The following is a 25,637-nucleotide window of genomic DNA, read 5'->3' on the forward strand; positions in this document are numbered from 1 at the left end:
TGGAGAAATAATATTTTTTTCTACATATTTTTGTAGCAAGGACCGTAATTTTTCTTTGATTTTTTCTGTGGGGTTTGCTGCTAATTTTATGTATGTCTTTGTGTCCCCTAATTGTCTTAGTGCTTCTTCCTGATAATATGTTTTATTCATTAGGACTACATTTCCCCCCTTGTCGGCTTTTTTGATTTCAATGTTTTTGTTGTTTTGTAATTGGCGTAAAGTAAAAATTAGCAGCAAACCCCACAGAAAAAATCAAAGAAAAATTACGGTCCTTGCTACAAAAATATGTAGAAAAAAATATTATTTCTCCAGGTAAAGCAGAAAAACTTCTGCCAAAAATTCCCAAACATCCGTGCTGGTACTTCGTCCCGAAAATACATAAATCGCTTATATGCCCACCCGGGAGACCTATCGTCTCCGGGATTGGATCCATTACTGAACCAATTTCCCAATATATTGATTGGCTCCTCAGGCCCCTTCTGGACGAAGTGCCAGCACTGATCAAAGATACTAATGAATTTTTGAAAGTAATAGATACATGTGTCCTACCACCAGGGGCTTTCTTGGCGTCTATCGACGTAGAAAGCCTGTACACAAACATACCGCAATCCCTAGGAGTGAAAATAATAGGCGAGATGCTTCAAAAAATAGGGAAAAGTGATAGTTTTGTAGGTTTTATTTGTGATTCTCTGAAACTCATTCTGGAAAATAATGCTTTCATATTTGATAAAACGTGGTACCAGCAACAAAATGGTACCGCGATGGGTACACCGGTGGCATGTACCCTAGCTAATCTATTTTTAGGGGAGTTTGAAAAGAGAAAAATTTTCAGTAATGATAATCCGTTCACACTGGCGATAAGCGCTTATTATCGCTATGTGGACGATATATTTATAATATGGAACGATACCCCCAGAGCCTTTGATGACTTTGTTAAATATATCAACCAGAATGATTTTAGTATGAGATTCACTAGTAAAATCAGCCCAACAGAAATGGAATTTTTAGACACCATTGTCAAAGTAACTAACAACAGTATATCAGTTAATAGTTACCGTAAACCCACAGCATGTAATTCCTTACTGCACCACACCAGTTATCATCCCCCTCACGTAAAAACAGCAGTACCCTTTGGGCAATATTTAAGACTAAGACGCATTAACAGTTCAGATGACACATATAAAGAGAAAGCAAGGGAACTTACCTGTCGTTTACTGCAGCGGGGTTACCCGGAGTGCGATTTGCGAGCGTCAGAGGAAAGGGCCTTTTCAATCGATAGAAAATCCTTACTATATAAGAAAAAGGAAAAGAATAGTTGTAGCTCTAGAACACATAGACCAAATTTCACCTTCACTTTTAAATATAGCCCAATGGCAAATACTATTAAAGAAATAATCAACAAAAATTGGTATCTGATCCAAAAAGACCCAATATTATCAGAACATTTTTCAAAAAAACCCGTTGTTGCATATAAAAGATGCAAAAATTTAAAAGATATCCTAGTCCATAGCAAATTTAAAAATAATAAAACAATACAAGAACAAACTTGGTTGAATTCAACGGCACCCAGTGGCATGTTCAGATGCGGTAATTGCTCGTGGTGTGACCAGGCACTTACTGCAAAAACAATCACTCTAGGAGGCATACAATGTGATATTAATGAGTTCATCTGTTGTAGAACAAGAGGCGTAGTGTACGCCATCATATGTACTTGCGGGCTTTTCTATATAGGGAAGACCCTACGACCACTACATCGTAGATTCTATGAACACATATATGCAATAAAAAACAAAAAAAGCACAATGAGAATCATTGAACACGTTAATCAACAACATAATGCCGACACTACCTGCCTTAAATTCATAGGGCTCAGAAGAGTCCACAATAAGGCAGGACAAGATAGCAACACTGAATTATTAAAAATTGAAGCCCGCTTAATACTGGCAACAGGAGCACAAGGGAACAGCGGTCTTAATGAGAGGATAGAGCTGGGAATGTTTATATAGATTTATATTATTCTAAAACCTATAGTCACAACCATTGAACATAGCTAACAATGTTTTTTTAAAATGTTTTTAAAAGGTTGAATCACCCCCTTTTTTGTTGTTACGCCCACCCGCAGACGTCATCTTAGGTACTTATCTAGAGACCTGCGGGAGGAGCGTTCATCTGACGAAGCGCGCATGCGCGCGAAATGGCCGTCATGAAAGAGATGTTTGTGTAGGAGCTAGCATCTGCCGTCCTGCAGGACTAATTTGTCCATGTTTTTATCTACTACGAAATAAAAAGACACCTTGCATCAGAGCGGTGAGTGCTTTCATCTTTCTTCTACTATGAACGCTATTGCTATGTCTTTCTATTGAAGTGCACCCCGACGCAGGGATTTGTGCAAGTCCTAGACACACGACACAAGGTCCGGATCCAATCCATAGTAGTGCCGGTGATCTCCCTAACACGTACTAGACATATATCTCTGTATACTGTATTCAGATGTTACTGTGTGTCATGCAGACCAGGATCAATTACAATGGAAACTCCTGACTTAGGCCAGGCATGGAAATAGAATGATTGATGTAAATGACCTAAAGGACTGTGGATAGCTTACTAACAGAGTATACGCCTACATGTGAAAGGGCAATACAAAAACAAAATGACTGTGACACAAAACATCTGTTCTACTTTAGATCCATTTAGCATCGTTTTATACACAGATAATGACTATGTTTCTAGTCTTACATTATAAAAGTATCAAGATACCAACAACGCTTTATAACTCCTCATATTGGAGCACAATATCTGACATCCACACATTAAATATACAAATACTATTTGCTCTGTAATATATAATAATTCTCATTTCGCCTCTTGCTCCACATGTACAGTATGTCCATGAGTGGATTCTCTCACCTCTACATAGAGAATAGGAAAGATCCCAATCTTGTCTCCCAACATTCCTTCAGCCCAATTATCATCTACGCGTCTGATCACAGTCAGAATTTCATCCTAAAAAAAAAAAAAAAAAGTCATGTCACTGGGTTTGACAGAAAAAATACATGAAATACATTATAAATATACAGACATCTATATGATCTATTTATCTATCTATCTATCTATCTATCTATCTATCTATCTATCTATGTAATAATCTATCATCTGTCTATTATCTATCAATCATCTATCTATCTATCTATCTATCTATCTGACTGTCTATCTATCTATCTATCTATCTAGGAAAAAACTATTTTCCGCAGCACTCAAAGATGAGAATATCTGCTGTGTGCCTGCCGTCCCACCTTGATCCACAGGTGTAGCCAAATAATCTTTGAAAAATGACCGCAACACTCCAGACTTAGGTGAAAAAACTAAGTGAAAAATTTATTGCATGTGAAGACACACAGGAAGACCAGCGACGTTTCGCTCCATCAATAGGAGCTTTTTCAAACTTAAGACCGGAGGGGAGGGGAGTGGTGGGAGGTGGTGGGTTGTCTGGTTATGCTGGTTTGGGATGACAACTACAATATTTAATAAATGTTAATTTTTTTGAAGTGTGAATTCTTCTTCATGGAAAAATAAGACATCCCCTGAAAATAAGACATAGTGCATGTTTGGGAGCAAAAATTAATATAAGAAACATATATCTATTGTAAAAAAAAAATGAAAAGGACAGTCTCGATGGATGAGCTTGTCTTCTTTTTACATGTTTATCTGTCATATTTTGCAGCGTTGTATAATAATTGTTTTAATTATATAACACCAACATTTTCTGCAGCTTTTTATAATTCTGCGGGTATATACATAGACAAAATCGCACATTACAATAACACTTGCATAAGCTTACAATCTGTTAATAAGAGATACAATCAGTACTCGCTTAAGAGGGAATTTATCTAGACCAGCATATTTATATGCTCCTCTCACCCAGCTAGATTTATTGACTCCCCTTATTATCGAAACCATTTACTAGTGGGTCATAGGTATCAACAATACTAACAATACAAGCAACCCCCTCGGTATTTAAAACAAAGAAGTCGGGGGCCGATCTGGAGATCGTTGGGAGGTATGGAGGTGTGCCATGGCCTGTCTATGAAGTGACATGTCGATTCCGCCTAATTTACCCAGTGTGAACATACCCTTAGGGTGGATTCACAAATATAGTATCGCTGCGAAGTTCGGGCTGTGAGTTTCCCAACCAAATTCGGTACCGTTATGGCCCATGGCTCAGCATTCTCGCAGCATATTTTCATTCCGCTGTGAGAATGTAGCCACTGTCTACTAATTAGCTGCCGGGCTTTAAACTAGATGATGCTTTACCTGCCTGCACTTCCTCCAGCTTCTGGGTCACTGACAGCCCGCTCAGCCAATCAGTGGGCTGGAAGCTGGAGAAGCAGCAACCTATGTGAGGCTCTGAACTGGTGTAGATCCACTATAATTTATGCCTGTGTGCTCAAATAAAGTGTCCGTGTTATTTGAAAAACCTTTCAACATGTTACATAGTCATGTTAAAAGTTTTGATTTGTGTTCATATGTGACATGGCAAGAGTTTTTTTTTAAATGACAGGGACACTATAAGTCAAATATCCAAATCAGGTAATATGTTTTTTTGTTTTGGTACTTTGGAAATATATTTGTCAAGGTGAGGCAGTATTTTTGCAACCAAAACCAGGAGTGGATTGAAAACACAGAAAGGCTATGTTCACACACTGTATTTTTGGTCAGTATTTTGGTCAGTATTTTGCAACCAAAACCAAGAGTGGATTGAAAACACAGAAAGGTTATGATCACATACTGCTGAAATTTAGTGGAAGGCTGTCATTTAATGGCAAATAATTTCTGTTATTCTAAAACAATGGCCGTTGTTTTGAAATAACGGCTGTTATTTGCCATTAAATGATGGCCAACCGCTAAATTTCAACAATGTGGGAACATAGCCTTTCTGTGTTTTTAATCCACTCCTAATTTTGGTTGCAAACCTGAACAAATATACTGTGTGTGAACATAGCCTGATAATGCACCTTTTCAATAATTTTTGCTCTACTAATAGTATATGGTGTTTCACATGTCTCACATATAAAACCCTAAAATTTTATCATACCATAATTACTTTGAAGAAAAAAAATAATATACATATATATATATATATATATATATATTTACAGTATATTATCTGTCAAATTGTAAATATATTTATATAATAAATATATGAAATAATAACACTTGTTTCTATGTTTCTATAGATCTGATTACTATGCGGATGGAGCACAAAGGGAACACCAGACATGAGGAAGCATCAGGAGCAAAGTGCTGTTGGACTTCAAATATATATATATATATATATATATATATAACTAAAGGGTTAAAAATGCTCCTCTTTAAGGTGTCCTGGTGGGTCCCCTACCTTCGGCTGCATGGAGAAAGCACAACGTTACCGTGTGCTGGATTAAGTTCTTCAGGCTATCATTAAAGCATTAAAGGATTTATTATTTCTTCAAAATCTGGTTTGTTGCAGGTTAACACACCTGTGCTGGTATTTACTACGTGCATGTTACTTGTTACTGCAGTACACAAAGATCAATACTTAGAGGAAATGTCCATTCAATGAATTGCATTTATAATATCTGTGTTTTCCCTGACTTCTGTGTGGTGTTCTCATGTACCAACCTATCGTCTATGGAAATTTCTCATGAGGTATTGGGTCCTTGTGGTTGTAAGATAAATCAGGTATGGTAAGGCATTCTATACTAGGACAATCGGCAATGTAGTAAATGAAAAAAGAGTAAAGATCTATCCGCTTCATTTATGAGAAAGAGCTTTAAGACCTTTATGCCAAGCATCTCCTGAGATAAGACTCTACTAGCTCGGCAGAAGGTGGTCTTCTAGTACACATGCCAGTACTCAGCAGGGCTCAGTAGAACAGAGTCTTAGAGTACGGGGTCACTGGAGAAGGTCTCTTTTCATCTTACTCTCTACTGAATGATGTGAGTGACATGATAAGTTCCATATTAACCCGAATTGCTTGGAGTTTACAGGATAACATTCAATAGCCACCCACTGCTAAATAATCAAAGGCAGAGCAGAGCCTGGCAGACTAAGGCCAGGCACATTTTATAACTGATGCTGCTTCCACAAATTTTCAATTTTTTTTAAAACCCTGAGCGTTTTCCTCTGTGGGAGTTCTCTGGTCTCCCTGCAAGTGACCTACTTTAAAAGTAATGAACTCCTCTGGATTTCACACATTTTCATTTTCACTTTTTGTAGCTGATAAATCTTCCTTGTCAGGGCTGATATACAGATGTCATATTAAAATATTACAACTGCTCTTCAAATAATCCTGCAAAATAGCTGGAAGTAACTGACAGATTCAATGGGATTCTAGCTAAAACCAGAGATTATATTTAAACATATTTTTACCAAACACCCTGCAATGTTTATGTAACACCCCGCAATGTTATTTCGTTGCACACTAGGGGTAACCTAATGTATTTGCTGTAACATGCAAGTCATGCTGGGATCTGAAACGGCAAACTTTGTTTCCAAATTTGTGATGTTGTTAGTAAAAAAAAAATAATTTAACCAAATGCTGGACCGTTAAAAAGATAAAATAAATTATCCATGTAATAAAAACAGGGTTGCTGCTGCTCCATACTTCTGGCAGCATACATTCTATCATTTTTTAGTCACCATCTAGGCGGTGTAACCTTTCTATTTTTCCATCAACATAGCCATATGAGGGCTTATTTTTTTAAATGACAAGTTGTACTTTTTATCCGTACCATATTGGAATTCTTAAGACACACTTTTACATTTTGCTATTTCTTTATTTTTCAGTTTTTTTGTAAGAGGTATTAACAATATACAGCAATCCTGGCTGTAATCACACTAGTGCAGTGTATTGAGACTGTCAGGGGTTTGCTGGCTTGCTCCCACTAGTTGGAATGCTACTCCACACTGATGAGGGGCAAATATCCCGAAACAGCTGTCTGTGGATGGATACCTTGCTTGGGGATTTTCACAGTCCTGTCATTTTTACTGTGGCTTGTTGTCCCTTCCCCATAGAGAGCCTGGCTGGCTCACTGAAGTTGAGAAACATCATTCAATCTAATGGCTAAATTTCATTAGCTTTATTCTGAGGGTCAGTACAACTGACTTCTTTGAGTATTGAGGAGCAGCTGTTACTACTATCCAGGCTTACTCTCTGTTAAGTACCTGCATGGATGGGGATAGAGATGAGCGAAATTACAGTAGGAATGAAGTGAAGCGCTTCGTTCCTACTGGCATTTTGCTCATCAGTCCACGGGGCTTTGAAGTCTGCTCCACTCTGTGCCAACCCCCCCTAGGTGCTAGGAAAAGATGGATCCCATCCTAGGAAAGTTTTTTCCAGTTTCCCAGGACTGGATCCATCTTTTTTCCAGCACCTGGGGAGGAGCATAAACAAAGCGCTTCATTTCATTCCTACTGTAGATTCGCTCAACCCTAGATGTGGACACCAGTGGCCACCACACTAGGCAGAGGATGGGACAGGAACCTATGCTCTGGAGATATGTGTGTATTTCCGAGATGGGACATGCATTTATCAGGCACTGAACATGTACTGCTGCATTAATTGTATGGCTGCATATCTATCTATCTGTCTATCTATCTATCTATCCAACAAAAAATCCGTAGCACTCCAGCTCAGGTGGTACAAATGTGAATTTATTCAAAAGGATGCATAAAAAACAGGATGCGATGGCATCCTGTGTTTTAATGCGTCCTTTTGAACAAATTCACATTTTTACCACCTGAGCTGGAGTGCTATGGATTTTTCGTTGGATACTTTGGGAATCCCTAGCCTGGGGACTTGCTTCTTGTAGCACCCACTACATAAGTATTGGATGTGCGCCTTTCTCCTATGTACTTTTCTATCTAGCTATCTATCCTTCCATTGAAGTTCTGTGAGCTTCAGATTGCCTACCACTACTGCAACTAACTGGTGTTGCTGTGGAAGTAGTACCACGGGTAGAATAAGCAGAATTATGTTTTCTCTAAAGTGTCTGTTTGTTTAGAAAGCAATATCATCACATGTAACAGTTTGTTCCAACACATACTTTCTAGATAACTCCTGAATTCTGTGAAATGGAGATACTGCTTTAGCGGTTATATAATTTACCTTGGTAAAAGCATTTGAAAGGCAGAAATCCATAAATTCAGGACTGAGACTGTCAATTCATAGGCTTTAGAGATTTTAAGGGGAAACTGTAATATAGCATGCAATACAGTGCCCATACGTTACATAACTCTGGAAAGAACACCAACTTACTAAGTCATCTGGGAATGGGTAGGCATATATGTAATTCCTCTCTACTTTATAAGGAAATACTTCTAGTAGTGGATAACACACAGTACAATACCACAGATCAAACATCTGTTTAGAAAGATTTTCTGCAACTAAATAATATAACTAGAGAACACTGTGCTGCTTATGCATGGGGCAGCTAAATAATAACCAGGTCTAGAGGGTATGTAAGAACAGGCTACATATGTATGCTAATCAATACACCTCCTCCACCATCTTAGTAATCAGCAGTCAATTGACTTTTCACCATTGGAGTCTCTTACCTTAAGTGGGTTGTCTATGTTCTCCCCCCCCCCACACACACACACACACAAACCAGGTGAATATACTCTTTCAACTACCTGTCATATGTACAAAAAAGGGATGATATTCTGAGATTCTTAGAGACAGCATGTGTTTTGACAGCTCACCAGCACTGTAGCCAGAGACTGGCTGTGGAGTCAATTCCTAGGTATTGAGACCCAAGCAGGAAGTGCCCAGACGGGCCCGACCTATCAGAGATTGGCAGTGGTTGGGCACATTTCAATATTCCAAAAATTCTCCACACAAGCCCATTAACACAAAGCCATATATATTATAGAAAAAGAGGCCAACATTGTTTAACCCTTTAAGGACAGAGCCAATTTCGATTTTTGCGTTTTCGGTTTTTCCTCCTTGTGCTTAAAAGGCCACAGCAGTTGCATTTTTCCACCTAGCGACCCACATGAGCCCTTATTTTTTGCATCACTAATTGTACTTTGCAATGACAGGCTGAATTTTTGCATAAAGTACACTGCGAAACCAGAAAAAAATTCAAAGTGTGGGGAAATTGAAAAAAAAAAACGCATTTTGTTTATTTGGGGGAAATGTGTTTTTACGCCATTCGCCCTGGGGTAAAACTGACTTGTTATATATGTTCCTCAAGTCGTTACGACGCCGACGCCGTTTACCGTGTGAGATCAGGAATGTGATTAATTAATAGTTTGGGCGATTACGCACGCGGCGATAGCAAACATGTTTGTTTATGTATTTATTTATTTACTTTTATTTATAACCTGGGAAAAGGGGGGTGATTCAGACTTTTATTAGGGGAGGGGGCTTTTTACTATTAACAACACTTTTTTTTTACTTTTACACTTATACTAGAAGCCCCCCTGGGGGACTTCTAGTATAAGTGCTTTGATCTCTCATTGAGATCTCTGCAGCATAGATATGCTGCAGAGATCCATGAGATAGGCACTCGTTTGCTTTCGGCTGCTGCAGCCGGAAACAAACGAGTGCCGAGCCGAGGACGGCGCCATCTTGGACGCGTCCCCGGCCGGCTTCAGTTACGGAGATCGCTCCTCCGGGATAACATCCCGGAGGAGCGATCTCCTCCACTAGACACGAGGGAACGGCTGAATCCGGTAATCGGATGCAGCTGTCATGTTTGACAGCTGCATCTGATTACTGTATTAGCGGGCACGGCGATCGGACCGTGCCCGCTAATACCTACAGTCCCGGGCTACTCGCGGCACCCGGGACCGGCGCGGTTCAGAGCGGGGTCGCCGCGCGGCCCCGCTCTGAACTTCCTTACCGGCATCAGGGCGTAAATTTACGCCCGATGTCGTTAAGGGGTTAAAGGGACTCTGTCATCTCCAATCCACCCTGCTCAAAACCCTAAACTAAAGTCATCTCTAACTAGGATAAAGGATGCTGATTCCAAATATGTAATTTGTAGCTTTCTACTCCTTTGTATTTTACCATTGTAAACCTACAAATTGGGCATACTGATGCATAAAGAGGACTGTTTAGCTGAACAATATAATGGAGAAGACTACTTAGATTCCTTCATTTGTGGTCTTATAGCAAAGTAATGCAAGAACATAGAAAGATAAGAATTGCAGATATAGAATCAGAGTTGTATACTATACTGATGTATAATCTACTGATAATTTAAGTTTAGCGGGTGCCTTGGAGGTGACAGAGTCACTTTAATTAACCCCTTAAGGACGGGGCCAATTTTTTTCCTTCTTGTGTTTAAAAGGCCATAGCACTTGCATTTTTCCACCTAAAAACCCACATGAGCCCTTATTTTTTGCATCACTAATTGTAATTTGCAATGACAGGCTGAATTTTTGCATAAAGTACAAAATTCAATGTGTGGTGAAATTGAACAAAAAAAACACATTCCTTTTATTTGGGGGGTATTTGTTATTACGCCATTCGCCCTGGGGTAAAACTGACTTGTTATGCATGATTCTCAAGTTCTTACGATTACAAAGATATATAACATGCATAACTTTTCTTTTATCTGATGGCCTGTAAAAAATTCAAACCATTGTTAACAAATATACAGTATGTTCCTTACAATTGCTCCATTCCCAGGCTTATAGAGCTTTTATCCTTTGGTCTATAGGGCTGTGTGAGGTGTAATTTTTTGTGCCATGATGTGTTCTTTCTATCGGTACCTTGATTGCGCATATACGACTTTTTGATCACTTTTTATTACATTTTTTCTGGATTTGATGCAACCAAAAATGCGCAATTTTGCACTTTGGGATTTTTTTGTTCGGGGGATTACGCACGTGGCGATACCAAACATGTTTATTTATTTATTTTTATTTAACACATGGGAAAAGGGGGGTGATTCAAACTTTTATTAGGGGAGGGGGCTTTTTATTAACAACCACATTTTTTTTTTTTTTTTACACATATACTAGAAGCCCCGGGTACGTCATATGTCCCTAAGAGGTTAACTAAACAAGAAAATACTTTTAATTTTAGAAATGTACTTGTACTAAAAGAACAAAAATGTATCTGGTTGTGAACAGGGGAAACTGTATCTGTCCTGAACTAGTTAATAGATTAAAGAGGTAGTGTGTCGATTTACTTTTGCTGCTTAATTAACACATTACAAAGTTATATAACTTTGCAATGTGTGTCAATAAGCGGTCTGGCCCCATTCTCCCCCCGGAAGTTAAAGTAAGTATACATACCAAATAACTGTTGACCCCATCCTCTTCTCCGTGACACAATCTTGGGTCGATGTCGCCACAGCAGGGGGCAGTCCTGGTCTTCTTCCTCTTCTCTGTCTTCCACAGCAGTGAATGGGAGAGGAAAATGCTGCTGGTGCACATGCACACCAGCAGCCTTTTCATTGGCTAGAGAGCATCACATGGATTGCAGCTTGCTCAGCCCTGATTGGCTAAGCTTGCTGGAAGCCATGTGATGTGCTCCAGCCAATGAAAAGGCTGCCGGTGCGCATGTGCACCAGCAGCATTTTCCTCTCCCATTCACTGCACCTGGACCCAGAAGTGAGAACGGTGGCCAAGGATGGCGGGGACGCAACCGGTGGAAGATTAGAATGGCGATCGTCACCGAAGGGATGGTAAGTATATATCCTGTGTGAATCTGTGTTTTTTGGTTTTTTTTGGGGGGTGGGCTGTCGGAGTACTCCTTTAATACAAATTTAATGTATTGATTTTTTGTGTGCAATATGAGCTAACTAAAATAAACTTCAAACCTTTATATGTCTTAATTTGCAAAGAATAAAAAAATATTGTCAATATTTCTTTCACATGACTTTAAATTAATGTAAAAGTATCAACATTAATCTCAAAAAGTAGTAACACTAGTAACTATTAGTAACCATGTATGAAAGAAGGCAAAACACACATACAACAGGTACACGGATATAATCTTCGGAGCATAACCCTTGATGTGGGTATATGCTCTTTGCTTTATGGGAAGAGGTGGCAGGCACCATGTGAGGGCTGACCCTTACTGACTGCATCTGTGTTACACTGTAATGACAGCTAAAGACAGCCAGACATGATGGACATTGTAGTTTTGTAACAGCTTGTTGTGCATCACTATGTATCCAATGCTGTCAAAGCCAGATCAGATTTTGACCACACTTTCTCTTCTTTTTGTTTAGCACACACTAGAGTTATTATTAATATAAGTAAATGCCTAACTCTCTTAGGTTTATTATTATTAATAGCAAATAGGAGAAGAACCCAATCATTGTGATTGCTAAAATCTACATAAAATACAAAATTACATAAATATATACAATTATCTGAAGGGCAAACCAAAATGCTAGTTTAGCTACCCTTCTGATAATAAACATTATTATATTTACCCTTGAACACAGACCTTTTTTGTTCTTTCCGGTCTTTCCAGACACTCCACCTGCATTTTGTTCCATGCCTGTCTGTCTGACGCCCCTTGCACAGTCTATCAGCAGCTCAGCCTTTGGAAGTTTTTCTCCCAATTAAGCTTCTGCCCTGTTCATTGTATTGCCGTTGACCCTCCTAAGCCAGATTTGTCACTAAATCCTATGATCTCACCTCTGGTGCATAGTACAGGTCTCTGTTCTGTTCTCCTTTATGTTTTCAATCTTCTACTGGAATTCACAACAAATTACTACTCCATTACTTCTTGTAACCCCCCAGAGCCTCCCCAATGTTTGTCAAATGCTCAACGTTTCAAGGTAAAAAGATTATGGAGTTTTATTTAGTTTTTTCCTTACTGACCATATTTCAGCTTTAAAAAAAAAAAAAAAAAAAATATATATATATATATATATATATATATATATATATATATAAAAAATTTAAATAAATTTTAAAATGAACAAGGGGACATCTATGTGCATGGAACTGACTCATATAATCACTGGCTGTGGTGCTGTCCCGTCCCAATCGGAAGTGGAGGTGGGACCCAAAGATGATGCAGGAGGATACCGGAGAAGTGCGGAAAGATAAAAATAAGCTGCCAGGACAGCAAAATATTAAAAGTTTTATTTCAGTGGAATACCTCATTAATATACAGTAGTATAGAATCTATGGAATTTTATTTTGGAATTTCTAAGGATTTAGCTAAGGCCTTGATAAATATCCCTTTGTGTACTTCTTTGAAGGTAGCAATGATTCCTGTAGCCCTGTGTCAAGCATGTGCCATAAAGAAGATGGAGCATTTCTGTTACACTTGTAGGTTTGAGTTTTGCTAAAGCTTAATTAGTTAGATACTGGAAAGCTAAACAAACTCCAAATAATGGCTGCTATTTCAAAATTACATCCATTCCTGATCTTGCACAGTAAATGGCGTAGGCGCAAAAACCCGCCAATATGCAAAATTGCTGCTTTTTTGTCACATCAAATCCAGAAAATTTTTTATTAAAAGTGATCAAAAAGTTGCATAGGTACTAATAGTACAGGTCATGGTGCACAAAAGGACACCTCAGGCAGCCCCATAGACTAAAGGATAGAAGCATTATAAGGATGGGAATAAAGCAATTTTAAACACATTTAGATTTTTTTTTTTAAAGATTTACATTTTTTTAAAGCAGTCAGGTAAAATAAAAGTTATATAAATTAAATATCGTTGTAATTGTACTGACTTAGGCAACATAGATAATATGTCAGCTTTACTATAGGGAGAATGGTTTAAACACCAAACAAGTGCTGTGGCCTTTTAAACATGAAAAAGGAAAAAATGAAAGTGCAAAAATGAAAATTAGCACGGTCCTGAAGGGGTTAAGTTTTGGTTGAATGATAGCTGCTTTGAACCCCCTTTTGGGTCTGGCTATTATTGAAGATGCATTGAATTTTATTGAAAAACGGTTAAAAGGGTGTCCAAAAAAAAAGAGAGTAAAGAACAATAATAGACATTGTTTGTTTAATAATGGCCGCCAATAAATGTCCAGAACATTAATTTAACTGAAAACGTTAAGACTGGAAACAACGGCTGTGATTTTTATTAAAAAAAAGAGTTTGTGAACATGGCCTTATTATGTTTTTTTTTTTTTTTTAAACTTTGCCCCATATCTAAGTAGATCTGAATTATAATGTGCATGCACTGTATGCTTATTAGCTTGTCTGTGTCATCCTCTTTTTTCAGCTCTTACCCGCTTGAATCCTGTAGACTGACTGGCTGCTTTCCTCCAGGCTTTAGTCTGCAGTCAAAGCAAGCACCTGCACAGTAAAATCCTGTAAACCCCCTTATTCAGCTATTTACTGTGCTGGGGCTAAGACTAAACACATATCTAAGCTGGAGGGGCCGGAAAGAGGTGATGAAATCTTGAAGTGATGAAGTCTTGATATGATAGATTTATAGAAAAAGAATTCTCATTCCAGAATATTCCTTTAAGCCTGGGGGCACCACACTGATTGGCTGCTCGCTGGGAGACACTGGGAGGCCCTAAAGCAAGCAGGAGCAGGGACCCAGTACAGTATCTTCCCGTGCCGCGGTAGTTAATGGTGCTTAGTTTGACATACTCGCAGCGGGATCTGCGAGTACGTCAGCCAATGGAAGTGAAAGGGCAAGTATATGCAGCAGATTTCGCTGCAGACTCACAGTGAATTATCCGCTGTGGATACGTTGTGCATGAAGGCACCCTAAATTGAAGTCTCTAGTTCATGTGATGAACCAATAGGCATTTAGTCAGTAATACCACATCATAAGTCATTTGCATTTACAACTGAAAGGATATGTATTGGTTCTCCTATTTAACTGCCTTTCCGTGATAGAAAAGAGAGCAAAGGGTTCTATACATAAAAAAAAAATTCATGGCTGACCACGGTGGCTGACAAACAGCTACTTTCACAAAATATGACCATAGCAGCGAATCACTGATGACTAGAGATAAGCGAACCTCGAGCTCGGGTTCATACTAACCCCAGCATGCAGCCTTTGATTAGTGGCTTCAGTGGCTGAAGAACTTGGATGCAGCCCTAAGGGTGCCTGAAAAACATTGATGCATCTAGAGGGACAAGAAAGAAGAAACCGGCTGGAGACAATGACACATTGGAATGGGTGTATAATGGGATTAGCCAGGGACTATTTTCTTTATTTTTAAGTCCAGAGTCATAGCTACATAACCTCTTTATGTGCTTCACATATGGAGTCAAGGCATTCCATTGATTTTCAGAATGCAAAATACTCTATAAAAGTGTGTCTATTTTTCTCTCATATACTTTAATGTTAAGGACAGTAGAGGGTGCATTTTTATGGATCATATTCTTACTAATTATGCAAACACATGCGAAAAGAAGAGTTGAAACATGGTTTGGTCAAGGGAAATATGATTACAGCAATGAGATCAATAGAAGTGTTATGCAGAGCAGATTATTATATATTTACCTTGGTGAAAGTGAGACAGTCCTTATCCTGATCTTTATCCTTAATTTCAAAGTCATAAAGTGCTTTTCCTTGTGGGGGAGGCTGGCTAAGAGGCTTTATGCACTGGATATAACTTGCAGGGAAGAAGCCCCGGTTTCCATTCAGTTCTCCATGGTACCAGTTCTCATCTACTTTTCGTCGTAGAATGATAATGTCCCCCTTGTTGAATTTCAAATCACCAGGCTCCTTTCCTTCATAGGCATAGAGTGCTCTTCCACATGGTAGCTGAGAAATATTCTGTTTGATAAAGACGACAAAAGAAACTGGTCAAATACAAATTAACATATTTATAAGCAGCAATAGGTAGACAGTCTGTAAATGATACAGGTTTAGGCTGGGTTCACACTATGTATATTTCAGGCTGTATTTGGTCCTCATGTAAGGTCCTCATAGCAACCAAAACCAGGAGTGGATTGAAAACCCAGAAAGGATCTGTTCACACAATGTTGAAATTGAGTGGATGGCGCCATATAACGGTAAATAACTTCCATTATTTCAATATAACAGCCGTTGTTTTAAAATAACAGCAAATATTTGCCATTAAATGACGGCCATCCACTCAATTACAACATTATGTGAACATAGCCTTTCTGTGTTTTCAATCCACTCCTTGTTTTGGTTGCTATACAGCCTCAAACATACAGCCTCAAATATACGTAGTGTGAACCCAGCCTAAGAGAGTGAAAAATTCACAGATTAATTTCTAAGTGTATACAGCTTTATTTTACTTTAATGCTTTTTGATTACATTTGGTCTATTGACATCAGTAGATCAGTTGCAGATATAATATGCATCAGAATAGATATGGATATGCCCTTACACAAATACAGCTCCAAAAGTCACAAAATATGTATAAAACATGGTAAAAATCTAAGCCAACTTAGAGTTGGTGGAGATCTCTGAGACAACTGCACGGCAGCCACAGATTTGCAGAATGTGCCTTTCAATAAATCCAGCAATTGACATTGGGGATGGGGATTTAGCATACAGATATGATGGTGCTGATAAATCCCTCCCCCATGTGTACTTTATTCATAGAACATAAACTCTTTAAAAAGGAATGTATCATCAAAGAATAACCTGCAGTATTTTTTAAATCACATTTTAGGTTAAACATTTTTTAAGAAGTTTTGGTGTGTTTTTTTTAAGTGTCACTGTCGTTATCACTAAATCAACAAGGGGATGTAAAATAAAGCATGTTTGCCACTTAAATTCGTTATTTTTTTTTTTTTTTAGTTATAATGCTTTAAAACAAAGTTATACTTACCAGAAATCCAGATCCAGTCTAATAAAGGCAGATCTTTTGTTTTGTGCTGGTTTAAAAAAGAGACTAACACATGAAGTCCCGATCATCAGCTTGCTAAAAGAGACGGCAGTCATTTTATTGATGGATGCATTTAGACATGACACTCTGTACTGTCCTTTTAGTCTAAAAATCTGCCTTCAGGAGACTGGACCTGGATACAAGTAAGTACAGCTTTGTTTTAGTGCATGATTAAAAAAAAATGTAAATTGCAAACTTGCTTGTTATCACATACCCTGTTGGTTTAGATTTTCAAAGTTTTAATGACAGTGACACTTTAATTTTCCTTGTAAAAAAAATATCCTGAAATCTTTCAGTTTTCGAACTGGTGACAATAGGTAGCCATACATTTAAGATAACTGTTAGCTGAATACTCCTTAGGCTGACAGCTATCTCTCCCAATCCTCCCCATACACATGAACACTTGTCACAGCCGCGGCGGCGTCCCGCGTTCCGGGCCGCCGCCGCGACCGCTTCCTGCCCCATGCAGCAGCCGGTGTCCATAGTCGGGGACCCGGCGCTGCTATCACCTCGGCCCCGGGGGGCGCCTCACCTCTCCACGCTCCTGTCTCCCGCTGTGCCGGCCGGCGCGCGCGTCCCCGCCTCCTAGGGCGCGCGCGCGCCGGCTGTCTCAGATTTAAAGGGGCAGTGCGCTCCTAATTGGTAGTTGCACCTAATCACTCCCCTATAAATCCCAGCTTGCCCTGTTCCCTGTGTTGGAGCCTCTACATGCTTCCCATAGCGTTTGGCCCAGCTCCCTGTTGTTCCTGTGTCCTGTCCGTTACCTGGTCCCAAGTCCCTGTTCCTGAGTCCTGTCCGTTACCTGGTCCCAAGTCCCTGTTCCTGGTTCCTGTTCCCCTGTCACTCCACCTGTTCCCGTGTCCAGCCTGTCACGTGCTCTCTCATCTGCAGACTATTGCCTGTGCCATCTCCTGCCACGCCTCGCCTGCCGACACCAGCAACCAAGCCAGGGGTAGCGACCTGGGGGTCGCCTGCCGCAGCAAGTCCATCCCGCCTTGCGGCGGGCTCTGGTGAAAACCAGCGGCCCCTTAGACTCCGCTCCCTGGTGAGGTTTGTGCCATCGCTGGTGCCGGTCCAGTGGATCCACTACTCCGGGCGTTACAGTAGGCTCCAACCATGGATCCCGGCGAGGTGCCTGATCTCCGTGACGTCGCCAGAGTGGTCACTCAGCAGGCGCAACAAATCCAGAAACAGTCACAGCAGATCCAGCAACTCACTGCCGCCTTACAGCAGCAGACTACTGCCCAGCGCACACCACCCCCTGACGCTTCTTCTTCACTCCGACTGGCCCTCCCAAGCAAGTACTCTGGGGATTCTAAGTTGTGCAGAGGATTCTTGACTCAGTGCACCATGCACATTGAACTTTTGAGTAGTCAGTTTTCCACCGAGCGCTCTAAAGTGGCTTTCATCATCAGCCTATTAGAAGGTAGAGCCCTGGCCTGGGCCACGCCACTGTGGGACCGTGATGATCCTGTTGCTGCCAATCTCCGGGCCTTTCTATTCGAGTTTCGCTCCGTCTTTGAGGAACCTGCCCGTGCTTCTTCAGCCGAGACTGCTCTCCTCAACCTCTCTCAAGGCAGCTCCTCTGTAGGTGACTACGCCATCCAGTTCCGCACCCTGGCAGCCGAATTGGACTGGAACGAGGCCGCCCTATTGGCCACCTTCAAGAAGGGCCTGTCTAGTCGTGTGAGAGACGTGCTCGCTGCCCGAGACCTGCCTACCTCCCTGAACGAACTCATTCTACTGGCCACCCGAGTTGATACTCGTTTTTCGGAGAGGGAGGAGGAGGTTCGGCATGAACATTTACTAACCCGTTCCCGTCGCCATTCCCAGCTGGCGCCGGTTTTCCAGAATCCTGACCTTTCGATGTCCCAACCCTCTCCTGAGATTCCTATGCAGGTGGAACGGGCTCACCTGACGCCTGATGAAAGAATCCGGCGCCTGGAGCAGAATCTCTGTCTCTATTGCGGTGGTTCCGATCACTTCCGGCTGGGATGTCCCCTACGTCCCCAAACATCCGGAAAATGCTCGCACCTAGGTCCGGTGGGACAGGTGTCCCTAGGTGTGAATGCCACCATTCCAAATCTGTCTATGCCAGTTTCCATCCGGACTCTCTCAGGACGAAATCATCAGACTACTGCCTTCCTCGATTCTGGGTCAGCAGGCAGTTTTATTGCGGCAACATTGGTCCAAAGATGGCGGCTACCCGTGACCCGACTAGCCAGGCCCCTGACTATCTCCTCGGTCACAGGCGAAATTCTTACCGACCGTGTGTACTACCAGACCGCACCTTTAGTCCTCCAGGTGGGTCCTTTACATCAAGAAAAGATATCCTTCTACGTCCTGCCCCATTCTTCCCCCGCGGTCCTCCTGGGACTCCCGTGGCTGCAAGAACATGCCCCTCAACTGGACTGGAGAACCGGGGAGATTCTCAGTTGGGGTCAGGACTGTTCCAACCAGTGTCTCAGGTCACCTCAGACCAAGTGTACTATGTCGTTTCCTGTCCCAGCCAAGCCTCTATCCGACCTACCGGCAGAAGACCAAGACTCGGCGGATGCCTTCTCTGCCGAGGTGTACCCTCTCTCCGTACCCAAGACTAAGGTCGGGTCCTCTCACCACCGGGAGAACTTACAGAAGGTCCTCGTCCACAGACCCACAGTCCCTTGCCATGTTTTACCGCCTGATCGCCTAGCACCAGTCGTCACCTCCTCGCTTCGGAGAGTACCCCCCGGAAAGACTCATGTTCACCCTGCGCTTCGAAGAGGTATTTTGAAGTGGGGTCATTCCTCGTTGGAGGCCGGGCACCCTGGAGTCCGTAAGACCGGCCAACGGATCTCTCGCCACTACTGGTGGTCCAGTTTGTTTCAAGATGTCAAAGACTTTGTGGCTTCCTGTGCCATCTGCAGGCAAGAAAGAGGGGGAGGCCAAAGGGGGGGGGGTACTGTCACAGCCGCGGCGGCGTCCCGCGTTCCGGGCCGCCGCCGCGACCGCTTCCTGCCCCATGCAGCAGCCGGTGTCCATAGTCGGGGACCCGGCGCTGCTATCACCTCGGCCCCGGGGGGCGCCTCACCTCTCCACGCTCCTGTCTCCCGCTGTGCCGGCCGGCGCGCGCGTCCCCGCCTCCTAGGGCGCGCGCGCGCCGGCTGTCTCAGATTTAAAGGGGCAGTGCGCTCCTAATTGGTAGTTGCACCTAATCACTCCCCTATAAATCCCAGCTTGCCCTGTTCCCTGTGTTGGAGCCTCTACATGCTTCCCATAGCGTTTGGCCCAGCTCCCTGTTGTTCCTGTGTCCTGTCCGTTACCTGGTCCCAAGTCCCTGTTCCTGAGTCCTGTCCAACCTGGTCCCAAGTCCCTGTTCCTGGTTCCTGTTCCCCTGTCACTCCACCTGTTCCCGTGTCCAGCCTGTCACGTGCTCTCTCATCTGCAGACTATTGCCTGTGCCATCTCCTGCCACGCCTCGCCTGCCGACACCAGCAACCAAGCCAGGGGTAGCGACCTGGGGGTCGCCTGCCGCAGCAAGTCCATCCCGCCTTGCGGCGGGCTCTGGTGAAAACCAGCGGCCCCTTAGACTCCGCTCCCTGGTGAGGTTTGTGCCATCGCTGGTGCCGGTCCAGTGGATCCACTACTCCGGGCGTTACAACACTCTACTCAGTTGACCATTCAAGTGTTCATAATGAACATTGGTAGGGTGTACTGCCACTGCCAAGCACCTCTGATGACAGCTTATCTCCTTGAAAACGAAAGGATCAAGCAGTAAAAATTCCTAGTTCATCTCTCCCCCAACATCACAGGTAGGATAACAATGAAAGTTGACACACAGATAACACAAGATCTCACTTTTCATAATAGGTGATGGACAGATTTACCTCCCCCTCCCTACACACACACCTGCACAGGTCACTGCGTGCCTAGAACACTCTCCCTTAGATTTCAGAGTTAGCTCCCGACTACAGGTTCCTATGGTTCCTTATGGCTGCTGTCAGGAAAACCTCAATGTGCTGTTAAAAGCAGCAGGAACATAAACATCATGATACCGTACATTTTTATGGAACAGGAAAAAGCCAATAGCAACAACCAACAAATTGCCTTTTTTTAAAATCCAGGTTTAATAATTATTTTTAGAAGATGCTGCAGTATAGTATTATGCTGGTAAAATTTTAACTAATTTACTATTAAGAAACTGTCACATTGAACAATGGCTTAAAATGAAAAATGAAATTCAATGTATACAATATCCGAAACAGCTGCATTACTAGGGCTTCCCAGGGCCCTATAATGAAAGATAATGTAAATTGGCATAAGACCGAGCTCGGTTGCCTGTATAGATTAAAAAAAAAAAATTCTAAAGTATGTTAATCCTAGATTGATTCTTATAATAGATAGACAATGATTCTTGCACAGGTCAAACCAGCCTGTTAAATCCTTTTATTTATCCGCCATGCGCTCCCTAAATCTCACTGTTCTGAAGCGTTGATTAACAATACTGAAGCTCATCTCTGAACACGGTTTTTAGTAATTGAGGGCATTGATTTTCACTCATGCCTTGGAGGTTTAAAGCAGTTCTGCCATAGGTTAATACCTGACTTTTAATATATACCAGTGTTTAACTAGATTGTGCCGAGTCTTACAATGTGACAAAATGTTGATGGTGAATGAATGTTCATTTCTTTTTATATTAAATACACACAAAAAATCTGAACAATTCTAGAATTATACAGAAGAGGAATTTCGTATCTTTAAAGTTGGTGATATTTATTTCTACTGCTGAAATTCACAGAAATAATATCTTGTGACTATTCACTAACTAGTACCAGTCAGAACATTATAAGACCTTGGTGTGGAGTTGATCTGCAGAAACTCCACTGTGGTTCACACTGCCATTTCCCATGGCTGAAAAACCACTTTAACTCCTTCAAGACAGAGCCCATAGATGCATGGATGTCCGGGTCAAATGAATGCAATGTTCCTCCTGCCTTCTAAGAGCCATAGCGCTTTTATTTTTCCACTTACAGGGCTGATTGGGGTGTCATTTTTTGCGCCATGATCTCTAGTTTTTATTAATATCATACTGAAAAATTTTGATCGCTTTTTTTTTATTTTTCCTGATATATAATTTTAAAAAATCAGCAATCCTGGTGTTTAATAATGTTATATTTTAATAATGTTATATTTTAATAAATTTTAATATATTTTAATCGGACAATTCCACAAGCTACAATATATAATATGTGTATTTTATTTTATTTTAAATTTAGTTTAAATTAAATTAAAAAATACTTTAAAAAACTTTTTTTTATTACACTTTTTTAAACACTCTTATTCACTTTAAACATGCAATATGCAATAGATTGCCATAGCATAGCATAGATCACTGTTATTGGTGATCTGTGCATAGAGCCTGCCTGAGAGCAGACTCTATACATAGATGGCTGATCCGAAAGGATGGAGGTAAGTGGTTTACACCCGCCCATCGGTACAAGCAATCGGGACCCCTGCAGCATTGCCGCAGGGGTCCCGATCAGTCAGTGACAGGAGCTTGTCCTGTCATTGACTACCTTAAATTCTGCAATCGCTATAGATGGTGGCATTTAAGGGGTTAATGACAGGCAGCTGCAGGATCATTAAATATAAATGGTCTTTGTTAAGAGCCTAAAGTAAGGTAAACCCACACCTGGTCCCCATATGTGGACGTGGTTTCATCTTCATTGGTCCCTAGTAACAAAGTAGTTCATTTTGGTAGCAAATGTAATAAAACTAGGGATGAGCGAACTTTTGAAAAGTTCGGTTCAGTTTGATCCGGCGAACTTTCATGAAGTACGGATTCGTACGAACCAAACATAAAACGAACCTTGCAATAACGGCTGAATAATTGCAGCTACAATAGTGGTAGTCTGATAGGGTATAGTTTCATTAAGTTGCAGTTGCTATTACAATGAAAAAAGGGGAAAAAATTAAAGTGCAAAAATTGTGAAAGAAATTTAGCCAAGGTGTAAGTGATTACACGGGACATAGGACACAAAGTTCCTTGGACCCAGTAGGTGGAAAACAGACATTTGACAGTGGAACCAGCAGCAGTAATAGTACTGTATTGGACCCAGAGTGGAGGAGGGGGAGGAGGAGGCAGTAGCACTTGATTGCAAACAGCCCAGTATGGTTGAAAAGAGACTATTGGAGGAGGAGGCACCACTTGATTGCACCAAGCCCAGTATGATTGGGAACAGACTATTTGAGGAGGAGAAGGAGGCAGTACCTGATTGCACCCAGGCCAGTATGATTGCGAACAGACTATTCATGGTGGAGTATGGTCAGCCTTGGAGTGGTGGCCTGGGATTCCTCGCTGATGATGTTGGTTACTGAACTTTCCAGAATACGGACGAGTGGGATAATGTCCTTAATGCCTGCTCACAGAGTCGTGTCCTCAAAAGGGATCAACAATTGGCATGACATGTTCGAAGAAACCTGTGCACTATGAGGTTTATCACATGTGCCATACAATAAGTATGACGTAGCTCTCCCTGCTGCACTGCAGAGAAAAGGTTCCTCCCTTTGTGGGCTACAGCACTTTACACCATTATATGAATGGCTGAGGCAAGGTCAACTATCTCCTACCTAATGGTCCGGAGGAGCTTCTGCCAACGGTGGCTTCGTTCACCCAGGCTCACAAAATGGAGGACAGCCTGAGAGCGCTGGGCCTGACATCCGGGGCAGGTTGGACTGCAGTCAAAGTGGTGGATGGTTGCAAGCTGGTGGAGGCAGAACTTGTGCAGAACTGGCCCCCTAAAACATCAGGGAGGTGTCAGTGGCAAGAATGGGCTAACTTTCTGGTGGTCTTCTGGGGAAATGTTGACCCAATGGTCAGTAACAGACATGTACTGCCCCTGCCCATAATTAAAGGACCAGACATCAGCACTGGGGTGCATGGTCTTGGACACCAAGAATCCCAATGAGTCGCGAACATTTTTCTACACAACTGTGCAGTGATGGGACAGCTGATGGGACTTTTTTTGTTTATGGGAAAGTGATGGGACTTTTTTTGGACTTTTTTTGTTTCTCAGACAGTGTTGGGACTTTTTTTTTTACTTTTTTTTTTTTTTTTTTAACTTTTTGTTGTTGCAGCTAAAAGGGGTTCTTCTATTTTTTTAGCCTGATTTTAAAGATATGAACTGATTTTACCCTAATAAATTCGATAAGCTTCAACATTGAAGTTGCTTTCATGTGTCTTGGTTAATACTCACAGACAGCTGTCACATTACATTTTTGATTAGGCAGCACCCAGGTATATCTGAGGAGACTAATTTAAGGTCTCACCCTAACAGGGGTGACGTCACACATCTTGATATTCACAGAAAACCTGGATACAAGAAATTATAGGGGTAATAATCCCTTGTATCCTGGTCTATTCTGTGACAAAAGTACAATTTTGCTTCGCAGTTGTTATTTTTACCAGATTCGTAACAAACTTTCTCAAAGTTCCCTTCGGTCCCGAAACGAAAATTTCCAAAATTTTGTAACGAAACTGGTTCGTAATGGTTCGGTTCGCTCATCCTTAAATAAAACATTTAAAGTGGTAAGGAAATTGTGGTCTATGTATGCAATCAAAAGCTTACAAATGACATTTTGTAAAGACAAAATATACTTTTTAATAACATGGGCCTGGTTTGTACAGGTTTCGGAAGATGGGCTGATGAATATTGCCCCATCTAAACTAAAGATCACCTATTGAGTGGGGAGAATTAAAGGACAGTAAACAATTCAGTATTTTTGGTATAGCTCCCCTTATCACCTCGCTGTCTAGTCAGAAACAAGTAGGGTTTATCTCTCAATTTTCATATAATGTTTAAAGCTCATATCTCAGCACTGGAGTGATGGGTTGAAATAAGAGTTACCTTTTGATTCAGAAGCTTCTGATAAATACTTTAAGTGGCCAGAGCCCACCAATCAGCAAGTGACAATGCATCCTATCTATATGCCATCACTTTGGCAGGACAATAACATAAGGTGTACAACGCACACTGAGTAGGACATTTTCCAGGACCCCCCCCCCCCCCCCCCCCCCCGATTGAGGTTTGTATACAGAACATATTACACATACTCCAACCTTCAACTTTCCGAAATACCTCTTGATGCATGAATCTATTTTAGGTTAAAATAGAAATCATGGATGTTGCTGACATTTCACATGCATGTTAAAGTAGATGACATGCTGTATCAATACCAGTTTCTATGGAAACTACATGACTATAGCACTGACTTTCCATAATTACAGACATCACACACAAGCAGCAGCAGCAGCTATTCATGAATTACATCATGGCTCTTCAGAATTTTTTGTTTAAACGTTTAGGGGTTGTCCAGTAAAAAAATGATAATTAAGCATGTTGCTGGGGCGGCCGGAAGCGTAAGAGATGTGTATACTTATATACGTATACCCGTACTGCTCTACTATTACTGTTGGTTTCCAGACAACCAGGTGTCTGCTGCCATCCTCTTTTTCAAGGCTCCAGGGTTGTAGTCACTCCCCTCTGCAATATAATCCAGCTTCTCTGGGCATGATTCACAGGCCAGGAGCCTGCTACATCATTCAGAGGGCGCCCTAAGAGGTGAAATTACACCGCAGAGGAGAGTTGACTACAGCTGTGGAGCCGTGACTATAGCCTGGGAGCCGTGACTAGTTCAGGGAGAGACCACGCCCACATTACTAGTTGGCACTGATTTGCATATACAGCAATATCTCTTTTTTGGGGGGAAAATAAAGACAACAGCAAACAATTAGCTCATATGGTGGGAATGCTGCAGAATAACACCATTATTTTACCTCAGAATACAAAACCTTAG

General features: G+C 41.4%; 1 protein-coding gene across 2 annotated transcripts in view; it reads right to left on the minus strand.

Annotated features, from left to right (window-relative positions):
- SH3RF3 (SH3 domain containing ring finger 3) overlaps positions 1–25,637 on the minus strand; it is a 316,246-nt gene that overhangs the window by 120,554 nt on the left and 170,055 nt on the right. For both annotated transcript variants that reach the window (XM_069970913.1, XM_069970912.1), the window contains exons 2-3: positions 15,440–15,715; positions 2,908–3,003 (exon numbers count right to left, since the gene is read on the minus strand). In XM_069970913.1, the coding sequence (XP_069827014.1) occupies positions 2,908–3,003; positions 15,440–15,715 (372 nt within the window). The remainder of the gene's footprint in view (positions 1–2,907; positions 3,004–15,439; positions 15,716–25,637) is intronic.

The sequence above is a fragment of the Dendropsophus ebraccatus genome, chromosome 5 (assembly GCF_027789765.1).
Source record: "Dendropsophus ebraccatus isolate aDenEbr1 chromosome 5, aDenEbr1.pat, whole genome shotgun sequence".
Lineage (NCBI taxonomy): Eukaryota > Metazoa > Chordata > Amphibia > Anura > Hylidae > Dendropsophus > Dendropsophus ebraccatus.